General features: G+C 32.8%; 1 protein-coding gene across 3 annotated transcripts in view; it reads right to left on the bottom strand.

Annotated features, from left to right (window-relative positions):
• Positions 1 to 13,761, bottom strand: part of AGPS (alkylglycerone phosphate synthase) — a 175,847-nt gene that overhangs the window by 65,303 nt on the left and 96,783 nt on the right. For all 3 annotated transcript variants that reach the window (XM_037848960.1, XM_037848959.1, XM_037848958.1), the window contains exon 11: positions 11,076 to 11,203. In XM_037848960.1, the coding sequence (XP_037704888.1) occupies positions 11,076 to 11,203 (128 nt within the window). The remainder of the gene's footprint in view (positions 1 to 11,075; positions 11,204 to 13,761) is intronic.

Below are 13,761 nucleotides of genomic sequence, written 5' to 3'. Positions count from 1 at the left end.
TAAACTCGTGACTTAATAAACCCCCTTTATAAAAGTCAATCCATTTCTGGTATTTTGCATAACGGCAGCTCTCACAAACAGGAACAGTTCCTATGCAAATTTTATCATGATTTAACTTCTAGCAAGAGGTTGCTTTCAGACCACAAAATTCTGCTAAATGCCATAAACTTTTTTAAACATTTATCTTCGGATTAATAACATTTATCAACAAAATTTGTATCAACAAGTTAAGATTTCTGAGACTCATTCAGACTCACTCAACAGAACAATATTAATAAACACCTCTACTGTGCACTGTAACATTTTTGTTATCATTTGCTGTTTTTAATGTAATTTTGAGATATATTCACACACCATACAATCCATCCAAAGTATACAATCAATTGCTCATAGTATCATCACATAGTTGTTCATTCATCATATCATTTGCTTGTAATTTAACAAACATTTAATTTTTATAAGAGCACTCATAATACATTTTATTTCACCCAACAGACCAACAAAATGACTATCTGGATTCTTATTTGAACACTAGTTTGTTTAGTCACCTTTCATACTAAAGGTGAGATAATTCAATCTATACAGAAAAGGCACTGTTGAGTCTAAAGAACAAGGCATTAGGTAACTTTATATACATATTGTAAGAATAACCTATCACTTTACATTTTATAGAACCCTATGGATTCCAAGCTGCTTTTATACGCTTTTATTTAATATAAGAAACTACTTTGTCAGAGTAGCAGAACAGGTATTATCCCCATTTCATAGATGAGGCTAAAGAATCAGATTTAGAAGTCTTGTCCAAGGACAGATGCTATTAAATAGTAAAGAGGCAACTAGGAATGAGATATCCTGACTGCCCCATCAGCACTACTTCAAATACACCACACAACCTCCAAAAACATCACTTGAAACACATTCCCACACATCCACCACACCCAGCTTTAGTTGTATTTGAAACAAAAATTAAAATTAAAACTATCTTACATGATATTTTGAAGTTTTATTAAAACTATAACAGTTATAAAATAAAATTAAAAATCTACAACCAGGGCAATTTCAAATTTTAGCACAAAGGCATCTTGGTAGCTGGGTTAATACTTCTAAAAACGTTACTAGTTTGCAAAATACTAAAAGAAGATCAATTTTCTTCACATTTACAAATCTGGAATGCTTTTAATAAAACAAGCACACCAACTTCCAATAAAACATATGAAGCCTGATTAGACCAAGTTTTTTTCCTTCATAAAATAAATATAATATCCATATGACATACATATTTATATGGTTTGCCTTAAGCACACTGGTAAAATATGAGAGAATTCAAAGCTTTTCTGTCATTCCTAGGAAAAATAAAAATCATACCAACAATTTGCATATTCTATCTCCTACAGCCACCCAGAGTCTCCTTTACCTGGCATTATTAATGAAAACAACTACCATAGGCACAAACATATCAGAAAATGGGACAGAAGTATACTAAATTTAGTACTATAAATTTCTATTAGAATTCAATCTTAAAAAACTAAAATATAATATGCAAACCTTGGTTTGAAGACATTCTCCACAAAATACATTTTGGGGACAACAGAGAAAATATGATTACAGAATAGATATTTGTTCTGGTTTGCTAATGCTGCTGGGATGCAAAACACCAGAAATGGATTGGCTTTTATAAAAGGGGGTTTATTTGGTTACACAATTATAGTCTTAAGGCTATAAAGTGTCCAAGGTAATGCATCAAGAATCTGGTAACTTCACTGGAGGATAGCCAATGGCGTCTGAAAACCTCTGTTAGCTGGGAAGGCACATGGCTGGCGTCCGCTCCAGAGTTCTGGTTTCAAAATGGCTGTCTCCCAGGATGTTCCTCTCTAGTCTGCAGCTCCTCAAAAATGTCACTCTTAGTTGCTCTTGGGGCATTTGTCCTCTCTTAGCTTCTGCAGAGCAAAAGTATGTTTTCAAGGGCCATCTGCAAAATGTCTCTATAAGCTGCAGTTCCTTTCTCAGCTCCTGTGCATTCTTCAGTGTCCCTCTTGGCTGTAGTAAGTTCACTCCTTCCATATGAGCCTATAAAGTGCCCCAGTAAACTAATCAAGGCCTGTGCTGAATGGGCGGGGCCACAGCTGCATGGAAATTATCTAACCAGAGTTATCACCTACAGTTGGGTGGGTCGCATCTCCATGGAAACACTCAAAGAATTACAATCTAATCAATACTAATACGTCTGCCCACACATGATCGCATCAAAGATAATGGCATTTGGGGCGACATAATACATTCAAGCTGGCACAATATTTCATGGTATTAACAAATTACTGCTGATTTTCTTAGACATGATAATGGTGTTATAATGCATGCTTAAGTATTTAGAAGTCAAGTGTCATTATGCTTGCAACTTAATTTCAAAAGGTCCAGAAAACAAATATACACACATATAAAGCAAACAGGGCAAAAAGTGTACAACTGTTGAAACTAGGAGGTGATATATAGATGGTAACAGTATTAGTCTTTCAAATTTTTTGTATGCTTGAAACTTTCAAATTAAATAGTTGGAAAAATAGGTTAGAAAGCTTTAAGGCACATGCTACATCATTTGGAAACATATTCATTTATATTGCTTTTAACCTGACAGCTGAGTCATAAACTAGCCATTCACTGTTCCTATTTATAGTGAAGATGCATAGTTGATGCTAACAGACTAACAAAAAAACTCATACACTAGAGAAAATTTTGGTATTTTAGGTAATTAGTTTTCAATAGTTTATTTTTTTAATTACCAAAATTAAACCAACAGCCTTATTAAAGTCTCATGTTTTAGCAGTGTTACATTTTTTAAAAGTCAGTAAATGGTGTTTTTCAGGTATTATCATAAGTAAATTCTCAAAAAGCATCCAAATTACAAAAATAACACCTAGACTGGTTTACATGATACCCTGACAATTGATACTGGTAAATCATTGTGAATAATTCTAAATATACAAAGCAGAAAAAGTTTCTTAGAATTTGAAATAATTAAAAATTACCCACTACAACTAATTAAATAGAAGTCCCCATAATCAAAAGGTCAAAATAATTCTTAAGCAACAACAACAATAACAATAAAATTCACTCTGGGTTACATACTACACCTATAGTTAAATTAGGTAATGTTCAAATTGCTTTGAAACTAATTTGACAGTTTTTTTTTTTTTTAAAAGACTGCCTTTAAAAAGTTAGAGACAACACAAAGTTTGAAAATTTGAGCTCTAAATTTACTCCCATGATATTCAATTATGCTGGGCTGAGAGTATTCCATAGATGAAGAAAGGGGATAAAAGGTCCCTGAGTTAAGGTGACCCCTGTTGGTAGGTGATCAGCGCTAACCTGATGGAACATCTTTTCCAAATATTTTTAAGGCAGGTTAATGATAAGTTTAGGGAATCGAAGACTCTCAAAAATTGCTTACTCAAACTAGAGTTAATGAAATAAATGATTTCTTTCCTATTACAATAACAGCCCTTACTGGAATCTCTCTTGTCATCTAGCTTGTACCTAAGTATACTTTATAATGAGTAAATAGTCTGATAAAGGTATGAGACACTGATAATAGACCAATAAAGAAATACCAATATCTTTGTTTTATCTGAGCAAAGAAGTAAATAAGCTAACTGACCTCAAAACATGGGTATAAGATTGAATAAGTAAAATTGCTGGCAATTTTTCCCTTTAATGATGCTATAAACAGGAATTTACCTGAATACATAACTTGAAAGATAATGAAATGACCATCTGATTAACAGTCTTATTTATTTAGTAGTAGTCTCTGTACTACCTTAAAAAGCAACATATTCTTCATTCCAAGTACTCCACTCCCCCAAACATAGAGAAACAAAAAGTCCCCCCAAAGAATAAAAACATTTCTGCAAAATTTGTTTTTATGGAACTAAGTCCTTTTATTTGTCAAAAAGAAAACTCGAACTTTCACTTGAGACGAGACACATTATTTGAGAAGGTGTCTCTTAATTTGCTAGTTGCTGGCAAAGAAATGCAGATATTTCAAATATCTGCAGCATTTCTACTATCCTAACATCATAAGGAAGATCAAGTATAAGCAATGAATGGTAGCCCTATGTCTCTGGCATCTAAACTATGGAATGACAACCTTTGGATTGAAAAAGTTTGGTTCTTCAAGGGGTGAATCCAATTTTCTATGTAGATTCTAGAGCAAGGCCCAAATTCCTGAGCCTGGAGACTTCCTTGGAGACAGTCTACAAACCTCATACTGTATCAAAAACAAGTGCTTTCATACCAACCCCTTACAGGTAACTATGCAAAAATTTAAATGCAGAAAATTTATCATGGTGTACACATCCTTAGTAATTACTAGAAGAAAGGAACCATGTTCATTTAACTTGCATAATATTCATTATATTACGTTGGGTATAAAATTGAGAGCACATTACCTCATATGAAGGTGTACAAAATTAAGGAATAAAAAGTATGAAAGATGAGTTGAGAATTCTGTTAAATGTAAATTTCTAGATATAAAAACTTAAATTGTAGACATACTATGTAGACATAGTTCTTCCTTTAACAAGTCAGAATCAATACCACAAGTAAAAACCATAAAATATTTAAGGCTATTGGTATTACTGGGTGGTCATATTGCAAATGACACGCTATCTTATAGCTAGGAGTCTACATTGTTAACGACAGGAACTTTTTTTTACAAGAGAATTAACTCTTGGTTTGAAAGAATGAAATAATACATATGATATAGTGGATATTTCCCTCTACTTGTAGACAGGGAAGGGACAAAAGTCAAAGCCAAATAGTCTCCTAATTATAATTTTACATTTTTCAGTTTAGTAAAGGTGAAACGACTTGTTCTGGGTAGTTCCTGGTGATGGTATATCTTATCACTGTCCTTAAGTTTAACACATTTTGCTGGAACACAGAGTGAAGCATCCAAGTAACCAAACATTTGGCTTATATTATTCTCTCTACTTCAGAGAGAAAAGTGTGACACGAGAAAATGATTTAAAATGGCAATTCCATTTTCTATACATAACAAATTAGTCTCAAGAATTATTACTGAATATAAAGAAGTTTTAAATTTTTATGGGGTAAGTGCTAAACCTAACTCTTCTCAATTACTTGAACTCTTCCAGGATCAATTAACTCTAAAAGAGAACAATTCAGAATTGAGATATAACACTTTGAGACACAGAATATGAATGATCTATTTCTTTCTTCCCAAACCATGATCTACACTCACTAGAAAAAAAAAAAAACAAAAAACAAAAAACAAAAAACAAAAAAACACCCTATCAGTTTAAAATAAAAGCAATAATAGGTAGAAAGATAGAGAGAAAAAGCTGCCTTTTAATCTGTAAATTGAGAAACCTAATTTTGATACTGAAAAAGACAGTTTTCAGACAAATGAGTCAATCCATTGCCAAACACACAGTCAGGTTTCCTCTTATTGGAACAAATGGCCTTCTCTCAATACCATAGGGCATGACTCCTAAGTTGTTATTGGGAAAGAAAAAAAAAAGAAAAGAAAAACAAACAAACAAAAAAAAAACCATCAACAAAAAAGCACAAACCCAAACTTCACAGTACACAAAAAAATGCTGTTAAGCTTATTTCAACACTTAATTTTCTCCTCAAACCTTGTAAACACATCATTGTCCTCACCAGACAAACAATAAAAGAAAATAATAGAGTATCTGACACCAATATTCTGGTTACAAAAGCACAATTTTTCCCCCTCTTGGGAGGCTACAGTAGGAAATCTATTTTCTGAGAAAGGAAAGTTTTAAAAATCACTTACCTAGCTACTGAGTAAACTCAGAGACTGTAGTGGATTACCACTTAAGAGATATAATCACATTAATCTTCCACTAAATCTTCCCTTCTAGCTCCTCACAAGGCAGTGAAATACTGAAAGAGGACAATTCCTCACATGGACAAACATCAGATGAGAGACCTTAGTAGAAGCCTGCTGCCAGGTGTAAGGTTGCTTAATTTATTTTCTTCAGTAAGAATAGTGATGAATATACACACAGAGCCCACTTTGTTATTTGTGAATAATCATGTATGATCCTTTCCAAAAGATACTCATCCAAAAATACAGTGTCCCATTTCAAAAGCAACTTGAATCTGAAAATATTGTAAAAATGGAAGCGCACTGAAATGACAGTTAAGAATTTACAAGCAGCCAATTCATTATTCAGTCAAAAATTTGGCACAATCATAAACCATGTCCTATCTATTTTAATGGGTATTAATTCTTCTGCTATCAGCTGAAATTCCAAATCCCAAATTGACCTGCGGTTAGTGCCAAAACCTGGTAATTTTTTCAATTTTTTTTTGTCTGAGAATGCTGGTTACAAATCAGAACAGCAAAAACTGTACCATTCCTGACATACGAGATTTGTACATTCTGCAAACTAATATGGAAATGTCCCTAAACCACAGTAATAAAAATCTATCCATTTCCAGGAAAGGTAAACTTTACATATGCACTGTAATAGAAGTAAAATATAGTTTCCTAGAACAAAGTAATACCCCAAATCTCTGTAACTTTTCTAAGCAATTGTTTCATTAATGCATCAGAACAATATTTGAGAAAAATGTACTATCCATATTTTTTAATCAATTTCAAATAAGGCATGCTTTCTAGTCCATATTTATGTTCCTAAAAGCTATCTTCTATTACTAAGTATACAGAACCAAATTACGAGAACTATAGATTTGAAAGAAGCTTTTTTTTTGACCTGCTTTTTAACCAGAGTGGCACTTTCTATCATTTATTATCGAGAGAGAGAGAGCATGAGCAAGTGAGCAAGCTTGGAATAAATAAAAGTTTTGTGTGTGTGTGTGTATGCATATATATATATATATATCTCCAATACAATTTTGTGTAATGATTTTAGATTTTGGTCATTGGGTAAATATGGAAAGAAGTTTTAAAAATCAATAAAAGGATAATTTTTATTGACTTAGGCAAGGAAGGAGGACTATTCCATCCTTCTTTTCTTTTTTTTTTTCCATCCCTTGCTTTTCAACAGTACAGGCAGCACTTCTCTGACATTTTCTGTCTGGGCATATCAAATTGTTACAAAAAATGTATCAGATTGTGTCAACTATCTTGAATGGATATTTGCATACCAATGTTCATAGCCCTATGATTCACAATTGCCAAAAGATGGAAGCAACCTAAGTATCCATCAACTGATGAATGGATAAACAAAATGTGGTATATACATACAATGGACTATTATTCAGCAGTAAAAAGAAATGAAGTTCTGATATAAAAATGCACTATCTAAAATTTCACTAAGAAGGATTAAGAGCATATTAAACAGTGCTGAAAAAAAAGATAGTTGAACTTGAATGGAAGGTAACAGAAACTACCAAAAGGAAGCACTGAAGAAAAAAAGATTGGGGTAAAAAACCTGAACAGAGCTTCAGTGACCCGTGAAACATTGTCAGGCATCTAAATACACTCAATTGAGCCCCAGAAACAGGAGGGAATGACAAGAAAATACATGAAAAAATAAAAGCTGACATTTTTCCAAATTTAATGAATACTATAAACCAGAGATTAAAGAACCTCAAAGAACACAGCTTCTTCACAGGGGAACAAAGATAACAATGACCGCAGGCTTCTTGTCAAAAACAATGCAAGCTAGAAGACAATGAAATTATACCATGAAAAAAAGCTGGAAAGAAAATAGCAACCTGTATTCGATACCCAATAAAAATATCTTTCAAAAATGAAGGCAACAGGCTGTTACTGCAAAGGAGAAGCTAGGCCTGCTTATAATCGTGCCTAAGTGTCTCCTCCCAAATGCCTCTTTGTTGCTCAGATGTGGCCCTCTCTCTCTAGCTAAGCCAACTTGGCAAGTGAAAGCACCGCCCTACTCCCCTACATGGGATCTGACACCCAGGGGTGTAAATCTTCCTGGCAACGTGGAATAGGACTCCCAGGGAGGAATCTAGACCCAGCATCGCAGGATGGAAAACATCTTCTTGACCAAAAGGGGGATGTGAAAGGAAATGAAGTAAGTTTCAGTGGCTGAGAGATTCCAAAAGGAGCCAAGAGGTCACTCTGGTGGGCAGTCTTGCACACAATATAGACAACCCTTTTTAGGTTCTAACGAATTGGAATAGCTAGTAGTGAATACCTGAAACTATCAAACTACATCCCAGAATGCCTGAATCTTGAAGATGATTCTATAATAACGTAGCTTATGAGGAGTGACAATGTGATTGGGAAAGCCATGTGGATCACACTCCCCTTTGTCCAGTGGACGGATGGATGAGTAGAAAAACGGGCAAAAAAAAACAAAAAAACAAAAAAACAGGCAACCAGTGTTCTTTTTTACTTTAATTGTTCTTTTTAATTTTAATTTTTATTCTTATTACTTTTGTGTGTGCAGTAATGAAAATGTTCAAAAATTAATTTTGGTGATGAATGCACAACCATATAATGGTATGGTGAACAACTGACTGTATTCTTTGTATGACTGCATGGTATGTGAATATATCTCAATAAAATTGAATTAAAAAAAAATGAAGGCAACAAAACTCTGCAAATAAACTCATTACCCTCCCCTCTATGTGGGACATGACTTTTAGGGGTGTAAGTCCCTCTGGCAACATGGGTCATGACTCCCAGGGCCAAACCTGGCCCTGGCTTTGTGGGATTGACAATGCCTTCTTGACCTAAAGGAGGAAGAGAAATGTAGTAACATAAGCTTTCAGTAGCTAAAAGATTTCAAATAGAGTCTAGAGATCATTCTGGAGGTTACTCTTATGCAAGCTTCAGCCAGATACTGTAAATTGCTGTGTAATGCCAATCCCCAACCAGCAGTATTTCTGAAAAACCTAAAGAAAACCCAGGGCTCTATCTAAGACTCCATAAAAGTGTTATTTATTAAGTTTATTTTTCAGAAACTTAAAACCTCCAGATTCTCCCTATGCCAGATAAGCCCTGAAACTCAGAGGTACCAGTCTCTCCCAGAACATCAATCAGTTGCATTCCCCAGCCCTATAATGTCGACACTCCAATTCAACATGAAGAAGTTAGAATGGTCATTGCCCAAATATCCCTGAAGATTGAGGGAATGATCAAATGACAGATAGGAGTTGTAACAGAAAAGCTAGGATTCAATAAACAATTAAAGACTACTGAACCATTATATAGATATTTCTTTTTGTTTCTAGTATATCAGAATAGTCAGAAGGACATACCTAAAATTGTGAAACTGTAAACCATACTATACTTTGAAATCTGCTCTATAACCACCTGTCAAACTGCACTTTGAAATTTATCACTTTTCTGCATATGTTATATTTCACAATAAAAAAAGTTTTTTAAAAAAATGAAGGCAACATAAAACACTTTTTAACCGAAATGTTTAAGAATTTGACAGTAGATGCACAATCTTAAGGCAGATGGAAAATGAAACCAGACGGAAACTTGTTATCTACAAAAGGAATAAAGAGCACTGAAAATGGTAAATATGTTTGTAAATATAAAGTATATTTTACTCATTTTAAATTTCTTTAAAACATTAATTTTAAAAAAAGATAAGACACTGTCACATTCTACTTCAATACCTTACAAAGTACAATGAATATGAACTACTTGCTACGTATCTTTCCTTTGCCCGGAAAGGCTTTCCCAATCACATTGTCACCCCTCATAAGCCTCCACCCTCCACCCTCCCATCAGGAAGCTAACCTATAGGGATCACGACATAAAGCTCTTGTCCCCCCAAGATTCTAATTGGGTATGGCTTATGGGAAGTATTAAAGAACTCTAGAAGACTAGAGAAAGAAAGAAGAAAGGGTCTGGAGTATATTCCTTTGACTTCCTCCCTGGTGTGGAATGTTGAAATAAGAAATTTTCACAAATCATTTTAGTTCAGTGACCCAAATGCCTAAAGAAATGTGGAACTTTCCACACTGATACAGAGAACTAAACACAAAAAAAATTACTGAAAAATAAAAACACTCCCTACCATCTAGTCTTTGAAAAACCTTGATATTCTTTTTTATTAAGGGAGAAAAAATGCTAGATATATTGTTTTGTTATACCACACAATATTATATTATTTAAGCTACAACTTAGATAATATTATAAAACAAAGTAGGGTCTAGCAGAAGCACATTCTAAAAACTGATGAAGTTTGATTACCTATATTTGATTTCTAAATTTGAGTCACTGTTATTCAGTCATTTCTTTTAATTACTATGTCTTTTATATGCGATTTTATTGAGATATAATCACATAACATACAATCAAAGTGTACAATCAGTTGTTCACAGTAATGCCAAATAGTTGTGCTTTCATTACCATAATCAAACTCTGAACATTTTCATTACTCCAAAAAATAAAATTAAAATTAAAATTAAAATTAAAAAGGACATCTAGAACATCCCATTCCAACCTCCCCCCATTGTTCATTTACTTTTTAAAAAACAGTTTAATTGAGAGATATTCACACACCCTATAGTCATCCACAGTGTACAATCAATTATTCACAGCACCATCATACAGTTGTTCATTCATCACTAGAATCAATTTTTGAACCTTTTCCGTACTCCAAAATAAAAATAAAAGCAAAAAAAGAACACCTAAATCTTTCCATCCCTTCCATCCCACCCTATTCTTCACCTAATTTTTGTCCCCACATAATGTCTTAATTTAAGAAAAATTAAATATTACTTCATTTAATCACAAAACATCTCACCCAAGAATAATTTACAAAATATAACATTTAATAAAGGCAGAGTCATTTGAGGTCATCAACCCAAGTACATATCTTACCTTGGCTTAAAATTGTTCAGCCATCTTTAAACCAAGAAAAAGGTGTGATAGCAATATAAATACTGAAAAGAAATAGCACCTGCACTTAAAGGGATGATTTTACAACATTACCTTTTAATACAGAACTAGGCAAAACTACAAATATAACACAACTAAATATGAAGATTATTTGTGACATATCACAATCAATTATGCAGTAGAATTTAAAAAATATAAATATGAAGGGTTTTGTTTTGTTTTGTTTTTTTACCTGTTTTGCAATTTCTCTTAAACAGGCTACTCCTTGTTCAAAATTAGGGAAAGCTACTGAGCCATACTTTTGGTATTCAGGGATTGGTCTTATTTTTATTGTTGCTTCTGTTATCACACCAAGAGTTCCTGAAAAAGAAGGGGGAATAATCCAATATATCACATGCTAATTTTCTAAATCGTATTTAAATCTATTCTATTTGGAGAATAATGGCTTTTTAGAAAAAGCCCTAAGCAAATTTTATAATTTCCCAAACCAAATTGTTAGAATATATTTTTCTTAATTATGTATAAATATTCTTAAAATTTTTTAAGGTAACATTCTTCCAAGGTTATTTTGAATGGTTTTAAAAGTATTAAAAGTTACTAAAAGGTAAAAAGGTTCGAAAACAACAGATTTTGATAACTCATATGTACTAAGACAAAAATAATTTTGATATTTTGCTTGTTTTTACCTTAAAAACAACTTAATGAGGCAAAAACCTTCTATGATAATTTAAGATTATAGAAGAAATTAGAGGGAGTATCATCTTGCCTTTTTAAAGAATGCACATAAAGAAAAGACAATAGCAATTCTGAGATGCCCTTGTAAGAAACAAAAAATACATTTTTCAGAGACAAAATACTTAACATAAATACACAACACAAGAGTATTCACCAATGAAACACCCCCCTTCTATTACATGGTGGGAGACAGCCTATTCAGAGAAGAAAATGTAAGTTAAATATAACGAGATGATGCTAAAATATTTGAAGAGAGATGGCTATTAACTATTTATTTACAAAGCAAAGGTTTTCAATAAGTGGTTTCTGGTATATAAATGGTAGTAGAAACTATAATAAATCAGTAACAGTAAATGTTTCTGAGAATCATGGAAAAAAAAGTAAAGGAGAAACCTTAGAAACTGTAGAACTTAATTACTTAAGTTCTAAAAGTAAAGTATCACAATAAATAAAAGATATCACAATAATTAAAGCTTCCAATAAATTTATAATATACCTAAACAACATGGAAAAATATAATGCAGGATTAAAAACTACCATGAGTTCATGAAAATAAATTACTTTGCATAGATTATAATATATTCTCCAAATATGCATATGTCTCATCAAAAATATCAATTATGGAACTATTATTACTTGTGTAATCACCAAAGCTCTGCAAGTTATGCACGATTAATATTTGAATAGGGAAGACACATCTTGCAAATTCTAAAAACAACCAAAGTGACCAGCCTTTCTTTTTTGTTTTCCCATGTTTATTGACCTATAGTTCACATACCAAATATTCACCCATTTAATGTATAAAATTCAATGATTTTTAGTATATTCACAGTTGTGTAACTATCACAAGCTAAGTTTATAAAATTTTCATTACCTCAAAAAAGAAACCCTGTACCCTCATTAAGTAGTCATGCTCCATTAACTCCCATTCCTACCCTTAGCAAATACTAACCTATTTTCTGTCTCTTGGGATTTGCCTATTCTTGACATTTCAGATTTACAGATTCTTACAATATGTGGTCTTTTATGACTGGCTTCTTCCACTTAGTATAATGTTTTCAAGGCTCGTGTATCAGTACTTCCTTTTAACTTGCTGACTAATGTTCCATTGTATGTTTCATGCTTTGCATTCTTTTGTTTATCCATTCATCAGTTGGTGGACATTTGGATTCCTACTTTTTGGCTACTATGAATACTGCTATGCTTATGCATGTACAAGCTTTGTGTAGACATAGGTTTCCTTTCTCTTGGATACATACCTAAAGACTTTCTTAATTTCAAAAAAATCTTTGACCTTATAACATCCTTAAATGTTATACAAATAAATATTATGAATACCAACTAATTTCAAACCTTTCTTATCCATGATATCACTATCCCTTCTCCTTTTTCCCACATCCCCAAACTGAATAAGTTACATAAATGATCCAGAATCCACAGCCCAATTATCACCATCCCTGGGCTTAAGAAAATATGTTTGACTCCTAAATCCAGAAGAAAGAATAGCCTGCCTTCATTGCTCATCCGTATCCTCATCTCCGTAAGTATGAGAGTGGCAACGATCAACTTAGGATGTTACTCAACCACTAGAAAAAAAAATCATTACAGCCTAAGCTGCCTCCTTTTCGCACTATGTCACGTTTCCTTCCTTAGACCTCCTATTTATTGTTTTTTCTTTTCAGTCCGAACAGACTGGGGTATATAGCCAAGTCATTTCCTACACGGCTTATAATGAAAAGATCAGTCTCTCCTACTTAGCCAACATCACAACCAGATGGGCGATTTAAATCTAAAAGTCTCATTTCCACTCAGAATTAACTTTAATCATATCTACAGGTTGACCAAATACAAAAACAAGTTCAGAGAAATTTCTTATCACTTATTATACAAGACAAAGAATAAAAGATTTTGATATAATAGTGTCCCTATGAAGCACAGCACTTTGAAAAAAATTAAAAGCTGAAAGACAATGAATTCAGAAAAATAGAACGACTTTCCAAAACATAAAGGAATTTGTAGGAACAACCAAAAAAATGTGCCAATTAGAAATTAAATGTTGCCATTACAAGTATTATTAAGAGTAAGATTTATTATTTGAGGTAACTATGGAACGTTTTTTAAAATAGAAGTTTTCAAAAAATAAACACCACCACCAACAACAACAATAATTAAATTGGACCTTT

This window comes from Choloepus didactylus, chromosome 9 (genome assembly GCF_015220235.1).
Source record: "Choloepus didactylus isolate mChoDid1 chromosome 9, mChoDid1.pri, whole genome shotgun sequence".
In the NCBI taxonomy this organism is placed as follows: Eukaryota; Metazoa; Chordata; class Mammalia; order Pilosa; family Megalonychidae; genus Choloepus; species Choloepus didactylus.
This window is presented reverse-complemented; position numbering and strand designations above follow the sequence as displayed.